This window comes from Delphinapterus leucas, chromosome 3 (genome assembly GCF_059928025.1).
Source record: "Delphinapterus leucas isolate spDelLeu-1000000601 "Yukka" chromosome 3, BTC_Dleu_Yukka2, whole genome shotgun sequence".
In the NCBI taxonomy this organism is placed as follows: Eukaryota; Metazoa; Chordata; class Mammalia; order Artiodactyla; family Monodontidae; genus Delphinapterus; species Delphinapterus leucas.
The window spans coordinates 59,077,810-59,104,309 of record NC_143131.1 but is presented as its reverse complement, the minus strand read 5'-3'; the positions used below and the strand labels follow the sequence as shown (position 1 = coordinate 59,104,309).

The following is a 26,500-nucleotide window of genomic DNA, read 5'->3' as shown; positions in this document are numbered from 1 at the left end:
CTCATGGATTAAGGGATACACACAGTAGTGTTGCCTGCTTCCTAATTATTAACCTAGTCTAACTATAAAACTTTCAAGATGCAAAACGCACCTTCCCCAAGCCCTCACCAACTCTAACCCAGGTATTTAAAATATTTCCTGTTTACCACTACACACACCAAACCAGAATTTTCTGGCAATACGTTATTTCAGGTGTAAATATGTGTAAATATTTGAGATATGTTACCAATCTGCTATTTACCTCTTAACTTCCATCAAAATTTTACAGTACTTAAATTTCTTTAAAAATATCATCACATTATTCTGGTAAACTCCCACACATTTTTTAGTAGATTCATTGCATTTAAACATGTCTCAATTTAGCCCACAGTGTCCCCTTGAGGTTGGTGTAGCAATTTATTTTTGCTCTCATTTCTAGCTAAGAAAAGCACAGAGGGAAAATCACAGATACACAGAACCAATGTGTGGAGAAGCTCAAAGCAGATACCAGGCTTGTTGCCCCCTCCTGGTCACCTTCCTTCTCAGGCAGGAGTGAGTACATACTTGTTTACCCAAAGGCCACTGGCATTGCAAGAAATGCAAGCTAAGTCGGCCTAGAGAGTTTGGGAGCACAGGGGAGAAAAAGAAAGAAAGGGAGGAGAGGAAATCATGGGAAAAAGAACAATAGAAAGAAGCAAAAGGGGGAAGAAGAAAGTGGATTATTAAAGGCAGGTTATTCTTAGAGCTTGATGTTCATGGTCACAGGTGCATAGGTCAACATCCAGTATTTGTCTTATAAATCTTCCAATTTGTCATATCAACCGTTTAAAACAGCTTCACAGCGACTGGGCTTCTTGTATGAGGACCTCTCTACTTGCTTGACACCCTCCCTGCTCTGTAACGGCAGGCTGGACTGCAGTCACGGTGAAGATGAGTCTGCTACATATTGTGGTGAGGTGGACAAACAATACAAATTAAAAAGCAGTCACCAGCAACTAATATCTAAAATTCAGAATTATAATTAAAACATTATCAACGAACGAATGTTTCTATGAGAAATAATGCCGTTGTCTATACAGGCCAAATGCCCAGCAGCCTCTCACAAAACTTGATATTCAAGTGTCCCAACCAGAAGACTTGGACATACGTGGACAAGGTGTGTGACACAAGAAACGACTGTGGGGATTGTTCAGATGAATCAGGTAAAGATGAAAATATGTAATTAATGTTTTAATGGGTTCTTGGAGTTGCTACCCTTACATTTCAGCCACATAAATTAACTCATGCTTAGAAACCTTCCTAAGGATATTTACATTCACAGTTAAGCAATTCTATCACTTCCAATAGTTTGCATATTTAAAGTAGGTGAGTTCTCTAGCTAAGAAGCAAATAAAGCCAGATTTGCAAAGATTAACAAAGATTAAGATTAACCTTGACGAACAGTTTTTGTCTGTTACCAAAATTCTGTTTGATTTCTTGGAAATTTTAGTAAAGATCAAAAAAAAAGTCTGTTGAATGCTTTGACTTTCAAAGACTTTTTGTTGTTATTTAACCTTTTGCCCTTTCTCCTCCACTCTCCTCTCTGCCTTTCAGTGTTCTCTATGGTGGTTTAACACTGTGCAGCACCCCTGATCACTTTACAGTCTGGTAAACTGGATTGTTCTAAAACCATGGTGGTAGATACGATTCCAATACTGCATGGCCCCAATCAACAATGTAAAAGGCTCATCGGAAATAAAGTACACTAAATAGATCATATCCTGCCTTTTGTCTAGCCCTCATGGAAGGTAGAAATAGAAATGCTTCCTAGGAGTTGCATGTTATCTAACAATGTGTTGACAAGAAAAGACTAGAAGTATAAACAGATCTTTCTTGCTAGCTGCCAATTACCAAATACTGATTCTCTTCCTTGCTTATTGAACGTATAAACTCATATGGACCTTTCCTTGTTTACGCAGTGTGTCAGTATGTTTATTCTCAGGCTGATGGAGAGAGACAGTACTCTTCTCGGTTTTTCAGAGTACAAATTCTTTCACCCAAATATGTAGGATCTTTAATAAACATCTGTAATATTCCTCTTGGACAGTCTTCCCTATTTTAAAAATCCAAATAGCTATTTTTTTTCCAATAGTATCTTTTCCAGTTCACCTTGACATTTTAACAGTTATGGTTTTAAAAATAAATAAAATTGTCTAGTTTCACAGTGCCCAAAGTGTTCAGGCTACAGATGTGATACTGTTTTCTTTGCCGACTGTGCCTGTATTCCCAGAACTCGCTGCAAAGATGGCAGTCAAGACTGTGCTGATTGGAGTCATGAAAATTTATGTGAATAGAAGACTTTTCTAACTATTGTTTTGGAAAGGCTAAAAACTGTTATTAGTCCCCTTAAGATTTCTCTCCCAACAACATATGTATCTTAAAGGGGTGGGGTGCGGTAGGGAGAGCTACCGAAGCACAAATCCAGTGTTATGGAATAGAGAAAAAAATGATTGGTAGAATTCAGACCCGTCAGTGACCTGTGACCCATTTTTTTTTAAAACTTGTTTCCAAATTTTAGAATGTAGCTTTCTGCCCTTACAACACAGGGTTATAATGGGGATGACACAAGTGTACTCCAGGTGGGTTAGTTCAACAAATAAAGAGTATTAATCCTAAGAATCCTCAGTTCATAATCGATGTCCATCTCTTCATTAGGGTAACCCTGGTTCAGATCCAGCTGAAAGTAAGTTGGGGGCTAGTCTTAAAAGCAGTGGACAACAGCCAGCAAATGGGACAACAGCCAAAAGATCAACCAGACTAGAATCATCTGCCCCTCCAGCCTGCCAGGACCTGAAATTCTTTCCAGTAGGTACTGAGATCAAAAAGGCAGACCTGGGTTTGAATCTCGCTCTACCACTTAAGGGGTATGTTTTAAGGGTTTCCTTATCCGCATAATGTGGCTCTTTGGGGGAGATTGTTATGACAATCCGTAAGATGATATAAAATGAGTTATACAGTGCTTAATAAACACAGGAATTGTGGGCAATTTAAGAAAAATTATAAGGATATGGTAGATTATATTATTGTTTTAAAAAAAATCTGCTATCTTGCTCTGGGGGAGGATTATACTTCCCCAATCCTCATGGCCATGAGACTTGACTACGTATGTGACTTGCTCTGGCTACCGAAATTTAATGATGTGTATCACTTCCCAACGTAAGTCTTAAGAGCCAGCTGACTGTTTGCCATCTCTTTTCCTTGTCCTGAGACTGGAAATGTTCTGATTAGAGGCTGTTCTTCAAGTAAAGTGGAGCCCAGCCACAGGCAAACCACAAACATCAAGCCTGACGAACAAATCTTTGTAGCAACTAAAGTTTCTAGTCATTTCTAACTGTAGCATAACCCTGCCTATCTTGATACTGAAAATGTTACAAGAAAAACCTTTCTTACCAGTCTATTGCCACCAACACACACCACCAGATTCTTTAAATAATGGACCAAAGAAATATTTTTAGAGGTTGTTGGGAGAAAAAAAAGTCTCTAAGCACAGGCAAAACAGGACTAACCTTAGCCAGCGGCCTAGAAATCTATTGCACTTCTCTATTTAGTCCCTTTCCTATACAGATCTAAGGCAAATAACTATAAGGATATTCAGACAGTGGCCATCTTCACATGCTCAAGTCAGCCTCTGTCACTGCAATCTGTTGGGATGAGTTGAGAACATCTCTAATTGTGCTGCTCAAAGGAAGCATCACCAGTGGAAATGCACTAGCATCACCTGGGAGCTTATCAGATATGCAAATCCTCAGGCCCTTACTCCAAGCCTTCCAAACCCTCTGCCCTCCAGGTAAGCCACTCCACTTGCCTTGGCCAGTTATATACAAGAAGTGATACTTGTATCACTTTAAGAGCCAGCAGGTGACCCACCATCTTCTCACTTTGCCAGGAAACTGAGTGTCCCAAATAGTGGTTGCTCCATCAGTCTGGGACCTGGAGTGAGTATGTAGCACAGCCCAACCTAACCCACAGTAGTCTGGAGACATGTACTTGTTTCCTAATTTTGTAAACCACTGAGACTTTAGTCCTGCTTACTGTAGCAATATACCTTAACAGAACTGATATACATCCTTCGAAGAAAATAATGTTAAGATGTGCAAATATTTTTTGCACAGCATCTCATTTTTGAGTTAACAGTTGACTTTTAGATATAGCTGTATAGTACCTTCAAAAGGTACTCTCCAATTAGTATGAAAACTTAAATGAATTCTTATTATCGCAAGCAGAAACTAAGGCATTATGATTGCTAATACAATTTTTTAAAAGTAGCCCTATATTGAGGAAATTTTCTGGGGTAATGGAACTGTTCAGTATTCTGACTCTGGTGGCAGTCATATTACGTGTTAAAATTCTTACAACTGTATACACGCATGTCAATATTACTGTTAACTTAAAAAGTAACAAAAACAATTTTAAAGAAAAAAGTAGTCCTATTCATTTAAAGTGTTATCACTTAAGGAAGATAAGGTCACATTCCTAACACAAACACTACTTTTTTTCAGGTATCTTAGAGAATACACTACACAGAATGGAGTTAAGAGATTAATAACTACTTTAACTTTTTTGATGTAACCTCGGTTATATCTACAAAATGGAGTTACTAGTCCCTACTTCATAGATTGAGAATTAAATGAGAGAAAATTAAGTGCTATAATACATATACGGCACTCAGTATATGTTTACAATATAGACAATATTAAGAGAAAAAAAATCCTTGCTTACCCACGAAGGAATATACTAGTCTCATAATTACACTCATCACAAACTATGGAAGCTCTGAGGCCTGCTGGAGAAAGAAGTTTTCAGACATAAGAACTTTAAACCACCTTTGATACTTATACTGTCATTTTAAATCTTTAATCAGATTCCATCCATGATTACCAGTCATATTACATGCCATGATTAGCTTTCTATAAACAATTTTGCTTTCTGTGTACAAATCAGTATCAATGAAATAAAATATAAAACCGTATACTAAGCAAAGAACTTTATTAATCTTTGTTTCAAACTTTATTCCCAGGCTTCCTCAGCTTAATTAGCTGCAAAGAATGAATTGTATATAAGCAAAAACTGAAAAGAGCTGCAGTGTCCAGGGGCTTGGCTTAAAAATATTAGAGATCTAGATTTTATCAGATCCATAAACAAAATTTTAAAAAGCAGTCATAATATAAAATAGCAGCTCCCAGTAACTTCTTCAAGATTTATCTTCTTCAGAAGTTGACTCAATTCAGTTTGCTTCATTTTTGGAAGCCTCATCAAAATTCTCCACAAGATCTAGGAAAAGGGAAAAAAAAAAAAGTAAAAACTCAGAAAAAAAAGCCAAGTCTATAAAAATAATCATCAGGCCTTAAAAAGAAGATAGGGAATGCTCTCAAAATATATCCTACAGTTAAATTAGGATATAAATTTAGACACCTGTTTTTATTTCTAATGAGACCACTACTCATCTGGCATATTTTGAAGTGTATATTTTGGCATATAATTAATACAAGGGAAAGAGGGAAATTATTAACTTGCCAATGACATAAATATTATGCTTAAAGAATATGTATATGTCCCACCCATTCCTGCCCCATTCCAAGAATTACAGTTAAGTAATATTAGTTATGTGGGGGACAGAATCAAAGAATACCATGACACACAATTTGAAGTTTTCCTGGATTCCTGGAGGATACCTGTCTATGCAATGTGGAAATATTTCTGAGTCTAGGGAGTCTACTGCCCAATATCTGTTTTACAACAAAATAAATTATCCAGTAACAGAAAAATGCCTCATGATTGCCAAAGGAGTTTTTCTGCTGATTTCAGAATGATTATATAGAAGATATTTCTACAACTTCTCCATGCCTTCTCATACATTTATGGATCTCAAAGTAGGAAACGAGGGTCATTTGTGATCTGCAAGTACCTATTATATTTAGGTTACTACACACATATCTATTTACACAATATTTAAGGTTAGATCCCTTCTTGGGATCCCAAACAGAGAAAAACCAAGCCTACAAACCTAACTCCCAGGTGACTAACACTGCATTATTTTTCTCATTCTCCCTTTGCCCCACTTTACCCTATTTCACATACCTCCCCAGCCCCTGGCCTAAGGTAATCTTTCCTATAGTACAAAGATTCTTCATTCTCCCTTGCTAATATTCTCTAGTTTAACCACAAGTGAAAGTTCCTACCTGGAACTTCATCATCATCATCCTCTCCAGTAGCAAGTGGTGCTTTTCCATCCACAGCTGTGAAAGGAAATGTAAATGTTCAACGAACACTAACCAAAAGAACAACAGGTGAATGGTCAAGTGTTGTTACAACTTATGTTTATGGTGACATTTGGGATTTCTTTTACAGTACTAGCAATAGCACGATAGTATGACGTATACAAATGAGCTAGAATACTAGTACCAGCCAACACACCAAATTCCAAACCCATTCTCCTTTCAATCCCTCTCACCTACAACACTGTACAGGTAAACCCACATACCAAAAAACCTTTACTGAAGTGAAAATAAGATAATCAAAAAATTAAAAGTACCTTTGACTGGTAAGCCTCCACTTTCCTTTTATTACACAAGAAAGTGAACTACACTTGAGAGCTGAGACCTCACAGTACTAGCACTGTACAATTTTCAGTGGAATCCTTCAAAAGCCTACCTCTGAAAGCCTAAGACTTTCTAGAACCTCTTAGGCCTTTCGGCATGACAAAACAAACAAACAAACAAAAAACAGCAACACACACAAATTGATTAAAGCAGATGGAGCAAACCTCAAGAAAAACATGGATGACTAAACAGCAGACCATATAATAAACCTGTCTCACTTCTACATTTCCATTCCTCAAAATTTTAATCAGAGAGCTTCAGCATAAAGTAGCTATACCCCGATATACACCTATTCAACCACACAATTTTCTGCCCCGAACAAAATCCTTATTACAGTATAATTAAAAACACCAGAATAGCAGAAGGCCAATTCTTAAAGACTATTGGTAATACCAGCTGAATTTGTACAACTGAAGAAGTTTAATAATTTGTAATGTATTTAAATATTTCAATTAACTGTCAGTTATTTAAAAAAAAAAAGGTGCAAATTAACATTTTCATCATTTCCAGCTAATAAAGGTACAATTTTTAGTCTCTGATCCAAAACAGAAAGCTAGTAGAAAGCAAACATTTCACTTAACCAAGTATAATGATCAAAGCATATTACAACACACTAAAAACAACTGCTTAAAATCAGTATAAAAATTGATATTTCTTAGAGGAAAGTCTGCATTTCCAAATTTAAAAATATTCATATCCACCGTGCACCCTAAATCTTAGAAATCTACTGACAACTCAGTAACCCTGGGCAAAACTGCTACTAGGAAACTCACATTGTTTGGGCAGAGCTTCAGCCAGTCTCCTTAAACTGGTCAGACTGTCTGCGCCAAGCTGGTTTAAGATGCTGGGGAGCATTTCTGTCAGCTGTTTTGTCTCAGCATGGCCTGTAATGGTGAAAGTGTTTGCTGCCAGAGATGCCTGAACTTTAGGGTTGTTAAAGTGGATCACTGTTCCTTGGTTTGTGAACATATTCACCTAAAAAGAAAAAAAAAATTGTTAAATTAGCAACACTCACCAAAATCCCTTTAAAACCAAACACTGTATTAAGCAAAAGCTGAAGTCTGGCTAAGTAACCTAGTATGTCACCATAATGCACAAGCAAAATTCTGCCTGAAATGGAAAATGCAATCTAATCCCTTTTACACTTAGCAATCTCCCTGATAATAGACTAGAAACATATTTTAGAGAGAGATGAAATTCTCTGTTGGCAGTAGTCAAAAAAACCATTTAACGCACAAACATTAAAGTTTTCAATCAAATCTTATTTTTGTAAAGAAATAAAATCTGACACTTACCTCTTCAATACCAGAGATATTGTTTACCCCTAACTTCTTTAAAGAGAACTGAAGTTTTTTGTCGTCTGCTGTGGCTGTTCTATGAACCACCTTCTTCTTTCTGCGAGCAGTTCCCTAAAGTGGGGAGAAAAGGAAAGAACACAGCATATGTTTATACCACAAGAGTCATTTTCAAATGGACAGTTTCTAATTCCTTTCTGACCTCTCAATCTGTGTAAGAAAATTACCATAACCACAAACTTTTATGCAGTGAGTAGGCATATTAAGGCACCAATGGAAGCCAAAAGAGGACAATGAAAGGAATTGTCTAAAAATCCTTCATAGAGCTTCCCTGGTGGCGCAGTGGTTGAGAGTCCGCCTGCCGATGTAGGGGACACGGGTTCATGCCCCAGTCCGGGAAGATCCCACATGCCACGGAGCGGCTAGGCCCCTGAGCCATGGCTGCTGAGCCTGCGCTCTGCAACGGGAGAGGCCACAGCAGTGAGAGGCCCGCGTACCGCAAAAAATAAATAAATAAATAAACAAAAATCCTTCATAACTTCTAAGCTTCTAGTTTTGTCAGATATAAAGAAATGATCTTTTCAAAGTTCTACTTTTTACATTATCTGCTCTATACGTGAGCATGTGCCAACCTAAGTTAAGCCTCATTTAGAAACTCCATATCCAGAACCATTAACCTTTTCTGTTTCGATATTAAAGAAAAATCAACATCCATTAATATTCACAGACAAGATACTATAAGACACAAATATGTCTATATATAGACTTCTACAGCATCCAATAGTAAAATCTGAAGTAAAATCTATCTTACCTAGCAGGTCCCTACACTATCTGCCCTGACCCTCTATGCCACTCTTGACACTCCACCTTCTATCACACATGTAAACTCATCTTCAGACAAATAAACCTCTTTGCTGTTCCTTAAAAAGGCCAAACAGAGGGGTTTCCCTGGTGGCGCAGTGGTTGAGAGTCTGCCTGCTAATGCAGGGGACACGGGTTCGAGCCCTGGTCTGGGAGGATCCCACATGCCGCAGAGCAACTAGGCCCGTGAGCCATGGCTGCTGAGCCTGCGTGTTTGGAGCCTGTGCTCCGCAACAAGAGAGGCCGCAATAGTGAGAGGCCTGCGCACCGCGATGAAGAGTGGCCCCCACTTGCCGCAACTAGAGAAAGCCCTTGCACAGAAACGAAGACCCAACACAGCAAAAATAAATTAATTAATTAATAAACTCCTACCCCCAACATCTTCTTTAAAAAAAAAAAAAAAAAGGCCAAACAAGAGCCTTCGCATATACTGTTCCCTTCTTCCCCTAACATCTGCATGGCTCCCTACCTCACTACAGGTCTCCGTTCTTATGTCACCATATTGGAGTGGCCTTCCCCAACTACCCAATGAAAAATAGTAATTCCCACATTCATTTTCTATCTATCCAGGTTTATTTTTCTTCATAACACTTATAAGAAATATATTTTATTGTCTTTCCTCACTAGAATGTAAGCTCCTCGAGGGCTTCGATTCTGTTTATTGCTATAAACCTAGTATTGAGTACGGTATCTGATTCACTGAAAGCACACGTCTTAATGAATGAACAGAATACAGGCTTCAGGAAAACTTGTCTCTTGTACATATATGCCAAATCTCCAATCTCCCTCTTCTGGAAACTCTTTAATGACACTCTCATGGACTCTCTCATACAGACTAATCCATTCATGCAGCACATAAGGCTCTTCATGGAAAGGCTATCACCCACTGACTTCACCTTCCCCCAACCTCCACACCAATTCCTATTCATCCTTTTAAAATCCTGCTAAAGCCATCATCTCTTCTGTGCCTTCCCTAAACTGCCATTAACACCCCCAAACCAAATCATTCCCATCTCTGTATTTTGAAAATGCTTCTGTTCCACTATGTATATTACACTGTGAAAAGGGGTTTTTGTTTCGTTCTGTTTTTTTTTTAAGATGCCTATCTCCCCTACTAGCATTAAAGTCCCCCCTAAGGACTTTAAACTTCTTAAATTTTATACTCTCAGGATCCAGCAATAGTAAAGGCTTAAACAAATCATAGTTTAACTGAAAAAAATATCAATAGCTACAAAAAATAGTGGTTACCAAACACCCCCAAAAACCTTTAATAAAGATCATCTTGAAGCGATGTAGATACCGGGTTTCCAAAGAATCCTCTCTAAAAGACATTCCAAAGAACTACTATAAGATTCTAAAAACAAAACCAGCCCATTCTATAGGTTTCATACACTTTACACTCAATTTTTACTGAAATAAAGGGCTTTCATCATAGCATTTACCTAAAAAGTACCTAACGCTTTCAGATTTCTCTAAGGCAACACTAACTCATCTAATTTCACATTCCACAGTAAGTAGGTTTCTTAAAACGTGAAGAAAATGTTTCCGTATTACAATGACAGAAATAGTTCCTACATTAACTAAACAAAGTTTAATCCTACATCAGCCTTAAGAATCCTAGAAAACCTTGACTTTCCTTTACCCTAGAATGATGTCACTCACAAGTTAAAGACTAATGATCAGAGTAACAACAAAAAGAAGGCACACAAGCACATTATTCAAATGACTCCTTCTGAAACCTGCACTGAAAGGAATGATGGTTAAAAATACCAATATAAGAGCACCCAAACACTGACCCACAAGGAATATGAGTTTTCCTGGCACCTGAAGGCCACACCTAGCTTATAACAATTGCTAAAAAGGACAAGAAACACCTACTGCTGTTAATGGGTAGGTGTAGATCTTGAAAACCAGCTTGGGGGCATGGGGGAATCAGGATACTTTCACTTCTGGCAAAATCCAGTAATTAACAGATATACATCTTATTACTTAAGTCTAAGTGCAAGTTTTGGCTATTTTGCAGTAGACTCTACTTGAAGGTAAATGCTTGAAGTGAGAAAAACTAATAGATAATAAACTTGAAGCATGGAAGCTTTACAAGTTTTACCAAGTAAAGACACGCTCTGTTTCAACACGCTACCACACCTTGTTAAATACTAGGAATGTGCTAACACAAGATAAAATACAACTAGGTAGACCTCTGCTAGAGTGCACATCTGACTTAAGTAAATTAGAGAACCTAAAACTTACCAAGTTCAAAAAAGAATCCCCTTGAAGGGGACCAACAGCCACCAGGAAAGATCAATTAAACAAAAACCGATCATTTAAAAACCCCCGTCAATCACTCTCATTCCCTCAGTTTCAGTGTAATTACAAAGCAAAAATGGAATGGTATCTGCTTAGGTAATATTTCCAAATCCACAGTCATTGCTCTTAAATTTAAAAAAATGTAGCTGTAAGAATGACATCTTCAAACATCCTAGAAAATACACAACTACCTTGGGTTGTATTTAGCGAAGAAAGGATTACGAAAGGTCTTAATTTACAAGAGGCATGAACTTCCAACTATTAAGTACCACAATTATCCACAACCATAAACTAAAGTTGAAAAGATAGTTGAAACTTAGATCCAGTTAGCTTAGTTATTAAAAAAATAAATAAAATAAACATCAAGCACTGACTGTATACAACTTAGATTATAAAGCCAATGACAAAACAAGTCAAGGGTATTAAGGGTCACGTGATGATCTAACCAAAATGACACATTTTCTAATTAAATTAGGAAACACTTCTGTTCTACTTAAAATACTGTAACACTGAAAACATCTACATAAAAGCAGTTTGCAGTTTAAGTGCTCTCTTTGCCTCTTTGCTTGCATTTTTTCTTCTAATTTACAACCTACACGTCTCACTGATACACTACACTGTATACCTAATTTAATCCCTTGCCACTCCCTTTATAACGATTTGCAAGCTCTGTGAAATGCCCTCTAGAGACAAAGTGACAAGCCAATTCTATTAAAAATACAAAGAAGAAAAAAACCTAAACCATAAAACTTCAAAAAAAAAAAAACCCAAAAACCAAAACCCCCAACGCTAGTAAAACTTACTTTCCCACCAATGCGCACTTGTGCCTGCAGTTTGGCGAGTTTCTCCTGGTTCATGATAGTTTCTTTCATCTAGAAAAACAGGAAACCCTCAGCGAGGAAAGATCTAGTTCACTCTAGCATTCCACGCTCGTTATTTCCCAAGACACCAGCGGAATAAACGTCCTACACAGGCCGAGGCCTGGATCCCGAATCCACCCCGCCAAGCTCCCGAACTTCAGTTCTGAGGGAGCCCAAAGAGCACCCGCTTTCCTACTCCTCCCCCGCTCTTTAAAGGCCCAGAAAAAGGGCTCCAACCCACAGCTGGTCAGCGCCTCCCACCCCCCCCCGGCCCCGGCCTGGCCTTGCCTCGGCCTAGCCAGGGCCTGCCCGGCCCGGCCACTTTCCGCAAGCCTCGCGGTACCTGAGGCTCCTGTCCTCGGGTTCCGCCGCGAGGTGGAGGAAGAGACGGCGTCGCCTCGCCCCCAGGGCAGCCGCCCCTGGCCCGACCTCGACCCCGAGAGTCAGCCTGAGTGGGTGCGCCTGTCCGTCGCATCGCCTTCCTCTCCTCAGCCCTGTCCCTCCCTGTCTCGCTCCTTCCGGGCACTCCCGCCCCCGTTCCCGTCCTCCTCCCACGCCGGCGTCCAAAGCCTTTTTGTACCTTGTTGGAGCGGAAATGGGGCCGCGCGGGGGACTAGGGTTGGCGCTCAGGGGGGTCTCGGGCAGACCAGCTGAGATAAGGCGCACACACGCGGGGACGCAAGATGGCAGCTAGAGGGAGGCCGGCAGTGACGCAACGCCACTTCCTCTAAAAGTCAGGAAACGGACTTCGCCGCGAGCTCAGCGGCTGGCTGCGCACGCGCGGCCTCCGGTCGCCGCGCTTGTGACGGTCTCCCGTCGTCTCGTGGTCCAGCGCTGGCAGGGTGGAGACTGAACGAAAGACTGGGCTGGAAGCACCGCGAGTGACCCTGGGAAAGGCTGTGGAAGGGTCAGAGAGCACGGTTCTTTGCACAGTTAGGGTTGAGTAAGTCGGTCCTGTCTCAGGGCCCCTATCCCCAAGTTCTTCATCCTCAGAAGAAAGGGCCTGTTCACGTTTGCGGAAGCGATCGGGGAGCCTAGAGTGTGCTCACCCCTCCATTCGCTGGGAGGTGTAGATTGTAGCGATCATCGGAATGTTTTCGAATTTCCCCTTTGGCCCGAATGAGCCTTTACCAAGACGTTTTGTAAAAAACGAAGCTAATTTAGCTTTCACAGATTAGGTGGTTTGGTTGGTTGCGGGACCATGGTTCAGAATTTCTGGGGAGCGTGTTCAGAATGCAGACCTGAGCCCCACCTCTCAGCGATTCAGTCTGATTGGGGATGGGACCAGGTAGTCTGCATTTTAGCAGGTGGCTAACCACCTTAGACCCGTGACCGTGATTACCTCATTTCTTTTGTGTCTTAGACAAAAAGTTGACTCCTTGATACCAGTTGGTATGGATTTGACAATTTGCGATTCACAGTTGAACAAACTTTACCTCTCTTAGCTGAGTAATTCAATCAAAGGAGAATTTGTGTCCGGTGTGTTTGGGGAGGCTCAACTGATGGGAGTTAAAATTTTCTAAACACTAGGACAAGCTTTAAGACAATCTTAAAACAACCGATATTAAAAATGGCAATTTAAATCAGAATGCTTCCTGATCAGCCTTTTTGTGTCTTAGCTATGAAAAGCGTTTGCATATTAAGAAGTGAGTCGGAAATCTAAGCTAGAGACAATACAGTTTACATAAAGCAAGAAAACTTGTCTAGGTGCAGATTTCTCCCCCATTAAAATTAATGTTTTTGTTTTTGAATACTTATCTAATGTGAATTTGTTAGGATTGTGACCTCTTTAGGAAAATAACTGATGAGGACCGCTGTGTTGCTTTTTAGGATACTTGTAATCGTTGATACTTTCTCAAAAAACAATGTTGCTTCTATTATTAAATATGAGTCAAGTTTATTACAGAAAAGGGAGTTTGTACTATTAGGCTCTGGGGGTCACTGTTTTAACAATAAGGGTCAAAATGACTGTGCTGTAGGAATATTACAAAATATATAGAAATACCCCTCTTTTTGAAAGTATATCTCTGTTCAGGAACAATTTTCCCCCCTTCCTCCATGTTATACTGATGGCATTTGGAACTTCCTAGTCCTGTGAGGTTTTCTGAGTATTTGCATAAACACAGGTTTCTACTTAAGTAACCGGCCACCTGATTCTCTTCACCTGTTTTCAGGAAATATTCCAGGTTTTAACTTTCCTTTGGTTTCACTTTACTCTTGTTCTTTTGTAATTTTTAAAACTTTCATTGTGTTGAAATCATGAAAGATTCCCTAATAGTACGAAAAGAAAATTTTGATTCTGACTCCTGGTTATTTTGTGAGTGGTCAGGAAATTCTGATTCTGCTAATATTTACATACCAGTCTTTTAAAAGAAATAACTGAAGGGATTCCTCCCCCACCCCCTGAGAAAATAGCTACTAAGTTGCCATCTTAGCTCAGTGATGGCAAAAGAGTAACTCACATTACCATTTCCTATGTGCACCCAATGTCTATGACAAATATGGTTAGCTGGCTCCCACACTTTACTACTGAGCTTGAACAAACCTAAGAATCATTTACTCAGCACTCAACCTGGCCTTTGTCAATAGAGCGAGTAGGCAAGAAAGGGGAAATGTGCAATCCTCCTTGGTTTATGGTTTATGGTCTAATTAACGTCCATGAATTGTTTTCACCTCTCAGTTGGACTTGAGTCTGCTTCAGTAAGAGCTAAAATATATATTTTATATTATGTTTATTTCTTAAGAGCCCCATTCTGACCCACACAAGAGGTATTGGAGATCACTGAGTATAAATGTTCCTGTCCTTTTTTTTTTTTTTTTTTTTTCCGGTACGCGGGCCTCTTACTGTTGTGGCCTCTCCGGTTGCGGAGCACAGGCTCCGGACACGCAGGCTCAGCGGCCATGGCTCACAGGCCTAGGCGCTCCGCGGCATGTGGGATCTTCCCGGACTGGGGCACGAACCCGTGTCCCCTGCATCAGCAGGCGGACTCTCAACCACTGTGCCACCAGGGAAGCCCTCCTGTGCTTTTAGTTGCTTCATTTTCTGGCCCCTTGACTGATAGCCACAATGGATTTTTTTTTTCTTTTATGTTTCTAAACCTTCTTAAACTCTTCTTCTAGCATCCCCACCTTTATAAAGTTAACATCTATACTTCATCTAGCTCTTAGTTTAAGTGTCTAAGGAAAGCTTTCTCTGACATCCCCAACACCATTAAGTTACATCCATCATACTCATTTCTTTTAAAGGAATGAGCTATTTTTTTAATAAATTTTATTTTACTATAAATTTATTTATTTTTGGCTGTGTTAGATCTTCATTGCTGCACGCGTGCTTTCTGTAGTTGCAGTGAGCGGGGGCTACTCTTCGTTGTGGTGCGCTGGCTTCTCATTGCGGTGGCTTCTCTTGTTGCGGAGCACAGTCTGTAGGCACGCAGGCTTCAGTAGTTGTGGCTCCCGGGCTCTAGAGAGCAGGCTCAGTAGCTGTGGCGCACAGGCTTAGTTGCTCCGCAGCATGTGGGATCTCCCTGGACCAGGGCTCAAACCCATGTCCCCTTCATTGGTACGCAGATTCTTAACTACAGCGCCACTAGGGAAGTCCCCATCATACTCATTTTAGTTGTGGTATTTTATTAAATGGAAAAGGAGAGGTTGATAATTTTGTTGAGTTGATGGAGAATTGAGAATTGTTGAACTAGGAGTCTTCATAACAATTTTCTACTGGGTTAATATTGAGTGTTGGCTCCTTGATTGTTGAATTCTCACAGAAATCTTATGAGATAGGTACTTTCCATATTAGTGGTGAGGGAACTGAGGCTTACAGAGTTAAAGGTGTGAAAATAGACACACTCAATCTCATCTTCCCTCCACCAAGTCTGTCCATCTATATGCATCTGAACCTATAGATATTGCCTTCCCTCCTGTTACACATGAAAGAAATAGTCTCTCTACTTGTTTATTTCATTCAGGACCTTGGTTCTTCTGTTATTGTTTCCCTCCTATATCTCTTTTCCCCTTTTCAACTAGATCATTCTGCCAGTGCACTGAATATGCCTTAGTATCAGATCTCTTAAAAGAGAGCAAAACAAAAAAAATTTTGACTTCTGTTCCCCTCCAGCCACTACTTAATTTTTGCACTCCTCTTTATAGCAAAATTTCTCCCCAAATTGTCTAAACCTCCATCTTGGCAAATCCAAAGACAAATTCTTAGTTCTCATTTTAGGCAGTATTTGACATACTTGGCCCTTCCACATTTTTGAAACATTTTCTTCTCTAAGTTTCCAGAATATCTCACCTCCTGGTTTCCTTTTACTTTACTGGCATCTCTTCAGTCTACTTTGCTTTATCTTCTTCCTCCAACTTCTAAATATTAGAGATGCTCACATCTTAGTCCTATGTTCTTTTCTATCTGTATTCTCCCTAAATGGTTTCATCCCATCCCATGACTGTAAATATTATCTTCATTTTGATAAGTCCCCAAATTATAATTCCAACTTTTTTTTTTTTTTTTTGGTGGTACGCGGGCCTCTCACTGCCGTGGCCTCTCCTGCTGCAGAGCACAGGCTCCAGACGCGCAGGCTCAGTGGCCATGGCTCACGGGCCCAGCCGCTCCGCAGCATGTGGGATCCTCTCGGACCAGGGCACAAACCCGCATCCCCTGCATTGGCAGGCGGACTCCCAACCACTGTGCCACCAGGGAAGCCCTATAATTGCAACTTTTTGAACATCAGACTGAATATTCTTTTTATATTACAGAAAACTTCAGGTACATAAAAATAAAAATAATATAATGAACCTCCATAGGTTCGTCACCCAAGCATCAATAATTATTAATATGTAGACTCATTATTCTTAATATGGTAGGGTGATTATTTTTCATTTTTGATGTTGACATATTTGCAGACCTTTATTCCATATATACTTTAGATTTTGTTCAATTATTTAAATTTTTTTAAATTGGGATTGATTGTGTAGATTAATTTGGGAAGGTTATTTATCTTTACTCATTATTGTATGAGTCTGCATTCAGTTGCAGGAAATAGATCTGGCTCTTTTAAATATATAGGGATTTAATATGGGGAATTGGTGTTTAGAAACTTGTTTAAAGGGCTGGAGGAGTGGGCTGTCAGAAATGAGTCCCAGGATAATACTGCCAAACTGGGCAGTTAAGGGAGCTACTACCACTGTCTCCACCCATCAGGATGATGGAGAATCAAGACCCCACAACTGGCGTTATTGATGTTAAGAACACACTACGGTAGCTACAATTCAAGAATAAACAAGTACTCAAAGCAAATGACTGCTTTAGAAAGCTGTTGCAAAAAAAAAAAAAAGAAAAGAAAGTTGTTGCAGAACGTAGTAAATATTATCTTCATCTCCGTGATGCCTACCAACCAAAAAACAAAGTAGCAGGAAGAAGGCTTTTGCCTTACTTCTACCTTCCAAATTTTACTTAAATGTACCTATCTAATTGGCAGAAATCATTTACCTCTAGAACCCTAACTGCATGTCTGGAAATGTATTGATAGTATTTAACTTCTTAAGATTTATAGGATAAGGAAGCAAGCTTGAAAGAAGTTTGAATGAATGCTGAATCTTCACATTCATGAATGTAGTGCAAAATATTTTTCAACTATTTTACATATTTCAATAGAGAAAACTTTCTGAAGATCTTGTACATTCTTTGTTAGCTGGATTCCCAGATATATTATAGTCTTTTTTTTTTAATCTCTCCTATTTCAGATATTGCAAATATCTTCTCCTGGTCTGTTAAATTTGTCTGTAGTACCCTGGTTGAACAAAATCATTAATTTTTGACCCCAAGGTGATCAGCCATCAAGTTACAGAAAATATGAGCAACAGAAAAAACATGTTAAATTATTCCACAGAAGGCAGTCAACAAAATTCAGGTTACAGGAAATGACAGCACAATTAATCTGGTATTTCAACAAATAAATTTTAAGGGAGAAAAAAGGAGAAAGGGGCTTCTTTAGATAAAAAGAGGCCTAAGAGACATAGCCAAAAAAAAAAAAAAAGAAAAACCAGGCAGAACTAGAGCGTTTAGGGATGCACACGCTTAGATGATGAAAAGGAGATTGTCAGAAACATCAGGATAGTAGCTATTCTTGGGAGGAGAAGAAGGGTTGTAATTGGGAGGAGACACATGGAACATTGCTAGGGTGGTGAGCAAGGGTCTCTCTATTCTGACCTGTTAGTGGTATGCAGTTTTCTGTATTTTCTATACTTAACAATAAAAGTTTTTTAAAAGGACATAACACAACATATATAATACAAAGTTATGTGCATATTTAAGGTCATATTTCAACACTAGAGTGGTGTGGTGTAAAGAGAAATGTATATTTGGGCTTTGTCCCAGGTTTCTGGGCCACAGCTCCTAACACCCTTGGAGTGTTGAAAGTGTCTTCTGTATGCTAATGAGATGACTAGTGTGCTGTGGCCCCTGAAGATAGCTTCAGGTTGGGTCAGGTTGCCACAAAAGATCAAGATAGGATTAAAGGGTTGAGGGTTGTAACTTTCAGTCCCATCCCTACCCCTTCCCACCCCTCCCCCTGCCCCCAAACCTCCAGGGAGGGGAGAGGGCATAGAGGTTGAGTTTAATCACCGATGGCCTGGCCAATATTTTACTCAATCATGCGTATGTAATGAAACCTCTATAAAAACTCCTAAACAATAGGGTTTGGAGAGCTTCCAGGCTGGTGAACACATCCAGGTGCTGGGAGGGTAACACAGCTAAGAGAGAGCATAGAGACTCCAGAAATCCCCCTCCCGCATACCATGCCCTATGCATCTCTTACATTCGGCTGTTCCTGGGTAGTATCCTTTATAATAAACCAGCAGTCATAGGTAAAGTATTTTCCTGAGTTGTGTGAACCACTCTAGCAAATTTCTGGACTTGAGGAGGGGGTCATGGGAACCCCCGATTTACATCCAGTTGGTCAGAAGTAAGGGTGGCCAAGGACTTGGGACTGGCCTCTGAAGTGGGGGCAGTTTTGTGGGACTGATCCCCTTTAACCAGTGGCATTTAATGCTAACTCCAGGTAGATAGTGTCTTCATCAAATTGAATTATTGGACACCCAGTTGATATCCAGAGAATCAGAGAATTGGATATTGGTGTAAAAAAACAAAACCAACCACTTGAACAGGTACCTTTTGCGGGGAGGAGAATAGGAGTGAAGATAAGAGAAGAAGAATACATGAGATGCCTGGCATGGATTGAAGATGACTGTGCTAACAGTGGCTAATGTCTATATAGCTTTTACATTAGACATTGTTCTTAGTGCTTTACGTATATTAATCCATTGGATCCTATGAAGTAGGTACTATTACTCCCATTTTACAGAAACAGAAAACTGAGACACAGAAAATGTTAAGTAATTTACCTAAGGCCACAGTGCCGTAAGTGGCAAGGGTGAAATATGAACACAGGCAGGCAGCTCCACAATCTGTGCCCATATCTATTATACCGTGCCACTGACTACTAGGGAATATGATTATCTCAACTCTGTACCTGATACCCAACAAAAGTATATTCAATTGCACACTCATTATCTCTACCTAGATGACTAACAGACTTCCCAAATATACCACATCTAAGCCAGAACAATATTTCCCATCCACTATTAAATCAACACTAAGAGTCAACTCTTTCCTTTTTTCCTATAACCTCCCATATCAAATCCATCAGCAAATGTTATCGGTCCTACCTCCAAAATATATCCCAACTTTGACCACAGGCCATATTTACTGTTTCCAGCCTAATCCAAGCCACCATCACTCTCCTGGGCTACTACTATAACAGCCTCCCAACTTGCCTCGCTGTCCCCACTTTGCACCTTCAGCTCATGCTCCACACAGCAGACAGTTTTTTTACAAAGCAGATATTATTCCCCTGCTTATAGCATTCTGATGGCTGCCCATTGCATTCAGAAGAAAATCTAGACTCTACTATGACCTTCAAAACCACGCATAACCTGCCCTTAACTACTTCTCATATTTTATCTCCTATTACTCTTCTTAAAGCATCTTCCATATTTAGGCTACTCAGAGTACACAACAACAAAAAGTTTCCTTGACCTTCATTTTTATTTTGGAAAATAAAATAATAGGGTCAAAATATTAGGAATGATGAGTTTATCTCAGTCTCGGGGAAGTAGTCATGTAAAGTAACATTTGAACTGACCACTCCCCAACCTCAGTTGTCATCAACTTCCTTAGTCGTAAGTTTGAGGTAGTTTGTTATATAGTATTATTGTGGCACTAGTGGACAAATACAATGGCAACAATTAGTGCTCTATGCTGTTGTGATACTGTGGTTTATAATAAATGTAAATTTGGTCTCAGTCGTCAATTCTGGCACAGAGCTCCTAAAACCCTTGGATTTTCCTAAGTGATAAGAGCAATTAGTGTGTCTTCTGATTTTCATAACAAACCCCTTTCAACCATACCCGAGTTTATGTTAATGAGATAACTTTTGGAAGAAGTTCGTTGGGGGGGGTGAGGGGTTATTGCCAGGGGAAGCAACCTTGATTAGAGGGTTGTAATTTAGCCCCACCCTCTGAGGAGGGGAGGGGCTGGAGATTGAGTTCAGTCACCAGTGGCCGATGATGTAGCCAATCATGCCTATGTAATAAAGCCTCTATAAAAAACCCAAAAGGAGAGTTTGGAGAGCTTCCCTGTTGGTGAATACATGGGGGTGTGGGGAGAGTGGCACACCCAGAGAGGGCATGGATGCTCCACACCCCTTCCCACATACCTTGCCCTATACATCTCTTCCACCTGGCTGTTCCTGTTTGTATGTCCTTTTATAATAAACCGGTGATCTAGTAAGTAAATTATTCTCCTAAGTTCTGTGAGTTACTCTAGCAAATTAATCAAACCTGGTAGCCTCCAATCAATAGCCAGTAGCTCAGAAGTGCAAGTAGCAACTTGGACTTGTGATTGGCATCTAAAAGGGGCGGGCAGTCTTGGAGGACTGAGCTCTTAACCAGTGGGATCTGACAGTAGTGTCAGAATTGAGTTACATTGTAGGACACCTGATCATTGTCCGCTGAGAATTGAGGAATTGCTTGGTGGTGATGGAAAACACACTGGAGCTGTCCATCCTGTTCCCTTACTGTTAGCTCTCAGTTTGGCCACATGTAATCCATTTTGAGTTTATTTTTGTGTATGGTGTTAGGGAGTGTTCTAGTTTCATTCTTTTACATGTAGCTGTCCAATTTTCCCAGCACCACTTATTGAAGAGACTGTCTTTTTCTCCATTGTATATCCTTGCCTCCTTTGTCATAGATTAGTTGATCATAGGTGCGTGGGTTTATCTCCGGGCTTTCTATCCTGTTCCATTGATCGATATTTCTGTTTTTGTGCCAGTACCATATTGTCTTGATTACTATAGCTTTGTAGTATAGTCTGAAGTCAGGGAGTCTGATTCCTCCAGCTCCATTTTTTTCCCTCAAGACTGCTTTGGCTATTCGGGGTCTTTTGTGTCTCCATACAAATTTTAAGATTTTTTGTTCTAGTTCTGTAAAAAATGCCATTGGTAATTTGATAGGGACGGCATTGAATCTGTAGATTGCTTTGGGTAGTATAGTCATTTTCACAATATTGATTCTTCCAATCGAAGAACATGGTATATCTCTCTATATGTTTGTTTCATCTTTAATTTCTTTCAACAGTGTCTTATAGTTTTATGCATACAGGTCTTTTGTCTCCCTAGGTAGGTTTATTCCTAGGTATTTTATTCCTTTTGTTGCAATGGTAAATGGGAGTGTTTCCTTAATTTCTCTTTCAGATTTTCATCATTAGTGTATAGGAATGCAAGAGATTTCTGTGCATTAATTTTGTATCCTGCAACTTTACCAAATTCATTGATTAGCTCTAGTAGTTTTCTGGTGGCATCTTTAGGATTCTCTATGTATAGTATCATGTCATCTGCAAACAGTGACAGTTTTACTTCTTCTTTTCCAATTTGTATTCCTTTTATTTCTTTTTCTTCTCTGATTGCTGTGGCTAGGACTTCCAAAACTATGTTGAATAATAGTGACGAGAGTGGACATCCTTGTCTCGTTCCTGATCTTAGAGGAAATGCTTTCTGTTTTTCACCATTGAGAATGATGTTTGCTGTGGGTTTGTCATATTTTGTTGAGGTAGGTTCCCTCTGTGCCCACTTTCTGGAGAGTTTTTATCATAAATGGGTGTTGAATTTTGTCAAAAGCTTTTTCTGCATCTACTGAGATCATATGGTTTTTATTCTTCAGTTTGTTAATATGGTGTATCACATTGATTGATTTGTGTATATCGAAGAATCCTTGCGTCCCTGGGATAAATCCCACTTGATCATGGTGTATGATCCTTTTAATGTGTTGTTGGATTCTGTTTGCTAGTATTTTGTTGAAGATTTTTGCGTCTATATTCATGCGTGATGTTGGTCTGTAATTTTCTTTTTTTGTAGTATCTTTGTCTGGTTTGGGTATCAGGGTGATGGTGGCCTCATAGCATGTGTTTGGGAGTGTTCCTTCCTCTGCAATTTTTTGGAAGGCTTGAGAAGGATGGGTGTTAGCTCTTCTCTAAATGTTTGATAGAATTCACCTGTGAAGCCATCTGGTCCTGGACTTTTGTTTGTTGGAAGATTTTTAATCACAGTTTCAATTTCACTACTTGTGATTGGTCTGTTCATATTTTCTATTTCTTCCTGGTTCAGTCTTGGAAGGTTATACCTTTCTAAGAATTTGTCCATTTCTTCCAGGTTGTCCATTTTATTGGCATAGAGTTGCTTGTAGTAGTTTCTTAGGATACTTTGTATTTCTGCAGTGTCTGTTGTAACTTCTTTTTCATTTCTAATTTTATTGATTTGAATCCTCTCCCTCTTTTTCTTGATGAGTCTGGCTAATGGTTGATCAATTTTGTTTATCTTCTCAAAGAACCAGCTTTTAGTTTTATTGATCTTTGCCGTTGTTTTCTTTGTTTCTATTTCACTTATTTCTGCTCTGATCTTTATGATTTCTTTCCTTCTGCTAACTTTGGGTTTTGTTTGCTCTTCTTTCTCCAGTTCCTTTAGGTGTAAGGTTAGATTATTTATTTGAGACTTTTCTTGTTTCTTGAGGTAGGCTTGTATAGCTATAAACTTCCCTCTTAGAGCTGCTTTTGCTGCCTCCCATAGGTTTTGGATAGTGTTTTCGGTGTAATTTGTCTCTAGGTATTTTTTGATTTCCTCTTTGATTTTTTCAGTGATCTCTTGGTTATTTAGTAACGTATTGTTTAGCCTCCATGTGTTTCTGTTTTTTACATTTTTTTCCCTGTAATTCATTTCTAATCTCATAGCATTGTGGTCGGAAAAGATGCTTGATATGATTTCAATTTTCTTCAATTACTGAGGCTTGATTTGTGATTTATTTATTTTTAAATTTATTTTAAATTTATTAAGTTATTTTTAAATTTATGGTTAGTACTTTTTTCTTCCTAAGAATTTTACTCACCCCATAATCTGCTTTGTTTCTTGCAGTTTTTGCTTTCACAGTTAGCTCTATGACCCATCTCTAATTTTTGGCTATGATGTAAGGTAGAGATCAAGGTTGAGGTTGGGTTTTTTTTTGTCTGTTTGTTTTTTTCCTCACATGGATTCTAGAAAAACCCTTGGTAAAAGACCAGAAAGAAAAGTTTTGAATTGGACTCTGGGCCTAGCTCAGCAGAAACAAGTAGTTGAGGTCTCTCTGCATAAGGATTATATAACGTAAATTAGTAAAATAAAGTGGATCATTATACCTTAGAAGGTTCTACTAAACCTGACACAGTGGTATTAAAATGGTAGGCGGAGCATTCATAATTCTTTTGGCTTTTCTAGGTCCTCTCTCTCATAGGATTTTATTGATTCATTTGCAAAAATAAGATCATTAAATCAAAATCTAAAATAATACCAAGGTCTAGCCTGTAGCACTGCTTTAGGAAAAAGAAAAAGCACCTATAGAATAATATATATATTTTATGCTATAAAATGTAACTCAGGAGGTAGAGAGTAATAGTTTTCAGTCTCCTGTAGTTTTACAGAATTCAAAATTTAAATGTTAAACTCCCTCATTATTTTCTTTCAGCATACAGTCTGTTTTGAGCTGAGATCTGCTGAACACATAAAGAGAATGACATTTGCATTAAAATCTAGTTAAATTATAACCATGATCTGTGCTTTTAAGTATCATGGCTGATTTTCAGACTTGGTACATCACTGTTGTTTCAAACAAAACAACAAAACTAGGATCAAAATGAAGCCCTACCCACTAGATGACTTAACATATAAGATGTAACCTAAACAAAAATTGCCCTGTTGCCTGTTTAGCAAAATCTCAATTATGAGACTTCTTCCCACCTTCTCAACAGCTGTTGAAGATACAGGCACTTGCAATATGGTCATATGGCCTTTTGTTCTTTTGTCTTTTTTTCTTCTTCTTCTTCTTCTTCTGATGCTGTACTGGCTTATTTTTTCAAACACCTTTTTAGGCTCTCCTTCTCTCCTGGTCCTTAGACTTTCTACAGGACTACCTGCTTTTTCTGTCTCTTCTCCAGAGAGTCCAGTCATTTTCTGAGCCTCCACAATCGAGTCTCTGCTGACTTTTGAATTTGTATCACACACCCTGGCCCCTTGTTCCCAAGTCCATATCTTCAGATGTCTCCTGAATCCATTTGGATGTCCTCAAGGGCAGTGTATCTCAACGTAAATCATCCTAGTGAATTAAATCTCCTTAACCATCCTGTTTTTTTACTACCAGTTACTAAGGCTGATAAAATGATATACTACAGGCTGTGGCTTCACCTCTTATTAGCTGGTCTGCTGTTCCATGATTTCTGTCCACCGAGAAATGGACAATGTTAACTGATTGTGCACCCAGAGAATTTTAAACCATCTTTTGTTGTATCTTTGCCTTACGAATTTCAATGTATTTATTTTATTTTTTAATTTTTAAAAACTTTTTGAGAGGAAAGCATTTGGGAGTAAGGTTGTTGAAAATCAAGAATTCACTAAAGTTCAGATTACTGAGTACAGGACTATTAAATGGAATACTCATGAGGAATACGGAACGGCTTTAGTACTAGTGAATGCACTGATTAGAACCTTACAAGCAAATTCCAAAATATATTAGCCAATATACTATAGTCCAATTAAAATATATATTTGTATTTGCATACTTTGTAATAAAATTGTCAAAATCAGTTTCACCTTCTGTTTATCTGTCATAAATTAGCAATAGACATTTGTCATGGAGGTCAGAGTAGTATTTCATAAGTATAGATTCCTGTTTATTGCTTTTCAGTGTGTAGTACCTTAATGATACATACTTCATCATAAGTGAGCTGATAATAACAGAATGTCACCTAATTAATTTATGAATATTTGCATATATGGCAAACATTGTGAAGGTGCCAGCATAAAGGAAATAAAATACATTCTTTCAGATAAATAATAATTCACAATTTAACCAAGAAATTGCAAGTGGCACCAAAATTACTGCTTCAGGATTAGTGTCTGAGATTCAAAACAGTACCCAGCAAGAACTGTAACAGTTTCTCTGAGAGTGGAGTTTGAGAAGAAACAGGTGATGGGTCAAGGCCCCAGGCAGGGAAAGCAGATTTGTATGAGGAACTGAAGAAGGATTCCTGGTCTCTGGACAGTCATTGAATGAGGGAACAGGGCAGAATTGGGTTAGTAAATGAAAAAAAAAACCTTCTGATTGCTAGTGACAGAGACTTGACTCCAGTTGGCCTAAGCCACAAAAGACACCTGAAGGTCCAGGGGCTCAGATAGCTTCAGGCATGACTGGATTAAGTTCTCAGTGATATCACTGAATGCTGTCTGTCTCCTTTGGTTCTCTGGCTCTGCTTTCTGCTGGGTTGGTTTTATCCTCAGCTAGGCTTTCCCCAGGTATGGCAAAGAGAGACCCCAGCAGCTTCGAGCTTACAACCTGACATATGTAACCCCTACAGAGAAATATCTCCTCAGTTCCAGCAAAAGTCCCAGAATTAACTCTGGCTTTGTTGAAGTGACATGTTCACTGCTGGCCAGGCCTGGGTCACCTACCACCGCTAGAATCAGGGAATGGGATTATGGCTCCAAAAGGAAGAGAGTGATTCTGTTTAAAAAAAAGATGTACAGTAACTTGGGGTGGGAAAAAAACAAGAGGGGACAGGAAAAAAAAAAAAAGAGGGGACAGGAGGACAAGATAAGAATGTGAATAAACCCATTCTTATTTTCAAATTTTGGCTACAATTCATCTTGGCAAACCAGCAGCAAAATGTTTTCGTGCCAAAATGTTTAGGTGGCTTTAATTCAGAGTTTCACAACTTTTAAAAAATTATCATTCACTAAAGAACTTTAAAGGCATTGTTTTGCCTAATCACTTCCCTATGAAATTTTAATACCACAGGTATACTGTATATCTGTTTATGTAGTATAAGTATATCTGTGCTTTATACATAGGAAGAGTAAGTATAAAGCCTCCTCTTTTTATCCAGTGCAGTATGAACAACAAAATTTTAAGTTAAAATTTTAGTTAAATT

The 26,500-nt window shown here is 39.0% G+C and overlaps 1 protein-coding gene across 6 annotated transcripts; it reads right to left on the bottom strand.

The window, feature by feature from the left end:
• Positions 1-377: 377 nt before the first annotated feature.
• Positions 378-12,659, bottom strand: BTF3 (basic transcription factor 3). Of its 6 annotated transcripts, none has more exons than XM_089909013.1 (7): positions 12,521-12,659; positions 11,884-11,952; positions 7,913-8,026; positions 7,391-7,592; positions 6,198-6,254; positions 4,738-4,801; positions 378-918 (listed from the first exon to the last, which is right to left on the bottom strand). In XM_089909013.1, exons 2-7 carry the CDS (start codon positions 11,950-11,952, stop codon positions 816-818), a joined length of 609 nt encoding a protein of 202 aa, XP_089765139.1. In that variant the 5' UTR covers positions 12,521-12,659; the 3' UTR covers positions 378-815. The 6 variants fall into 6 exon arrangements, with proteins under 6 accessions (XP_089765139.1, XP_089765135.1, XP_089765137.1 ...); XM_089909009.1 differs by lacking the exon at positions 12,521-12,659 and adding an exon at positions 12,284-12,508; XM_089909011.1 differs by lacking the exon at positions 12,521-12,659 and adding an exon at positions 12,284-12,508 and having other exon boundaries at positions 378-915.
• Between the last annotated feature and the right edge of the window lie 13,841 nt (positions 12,660-26,500).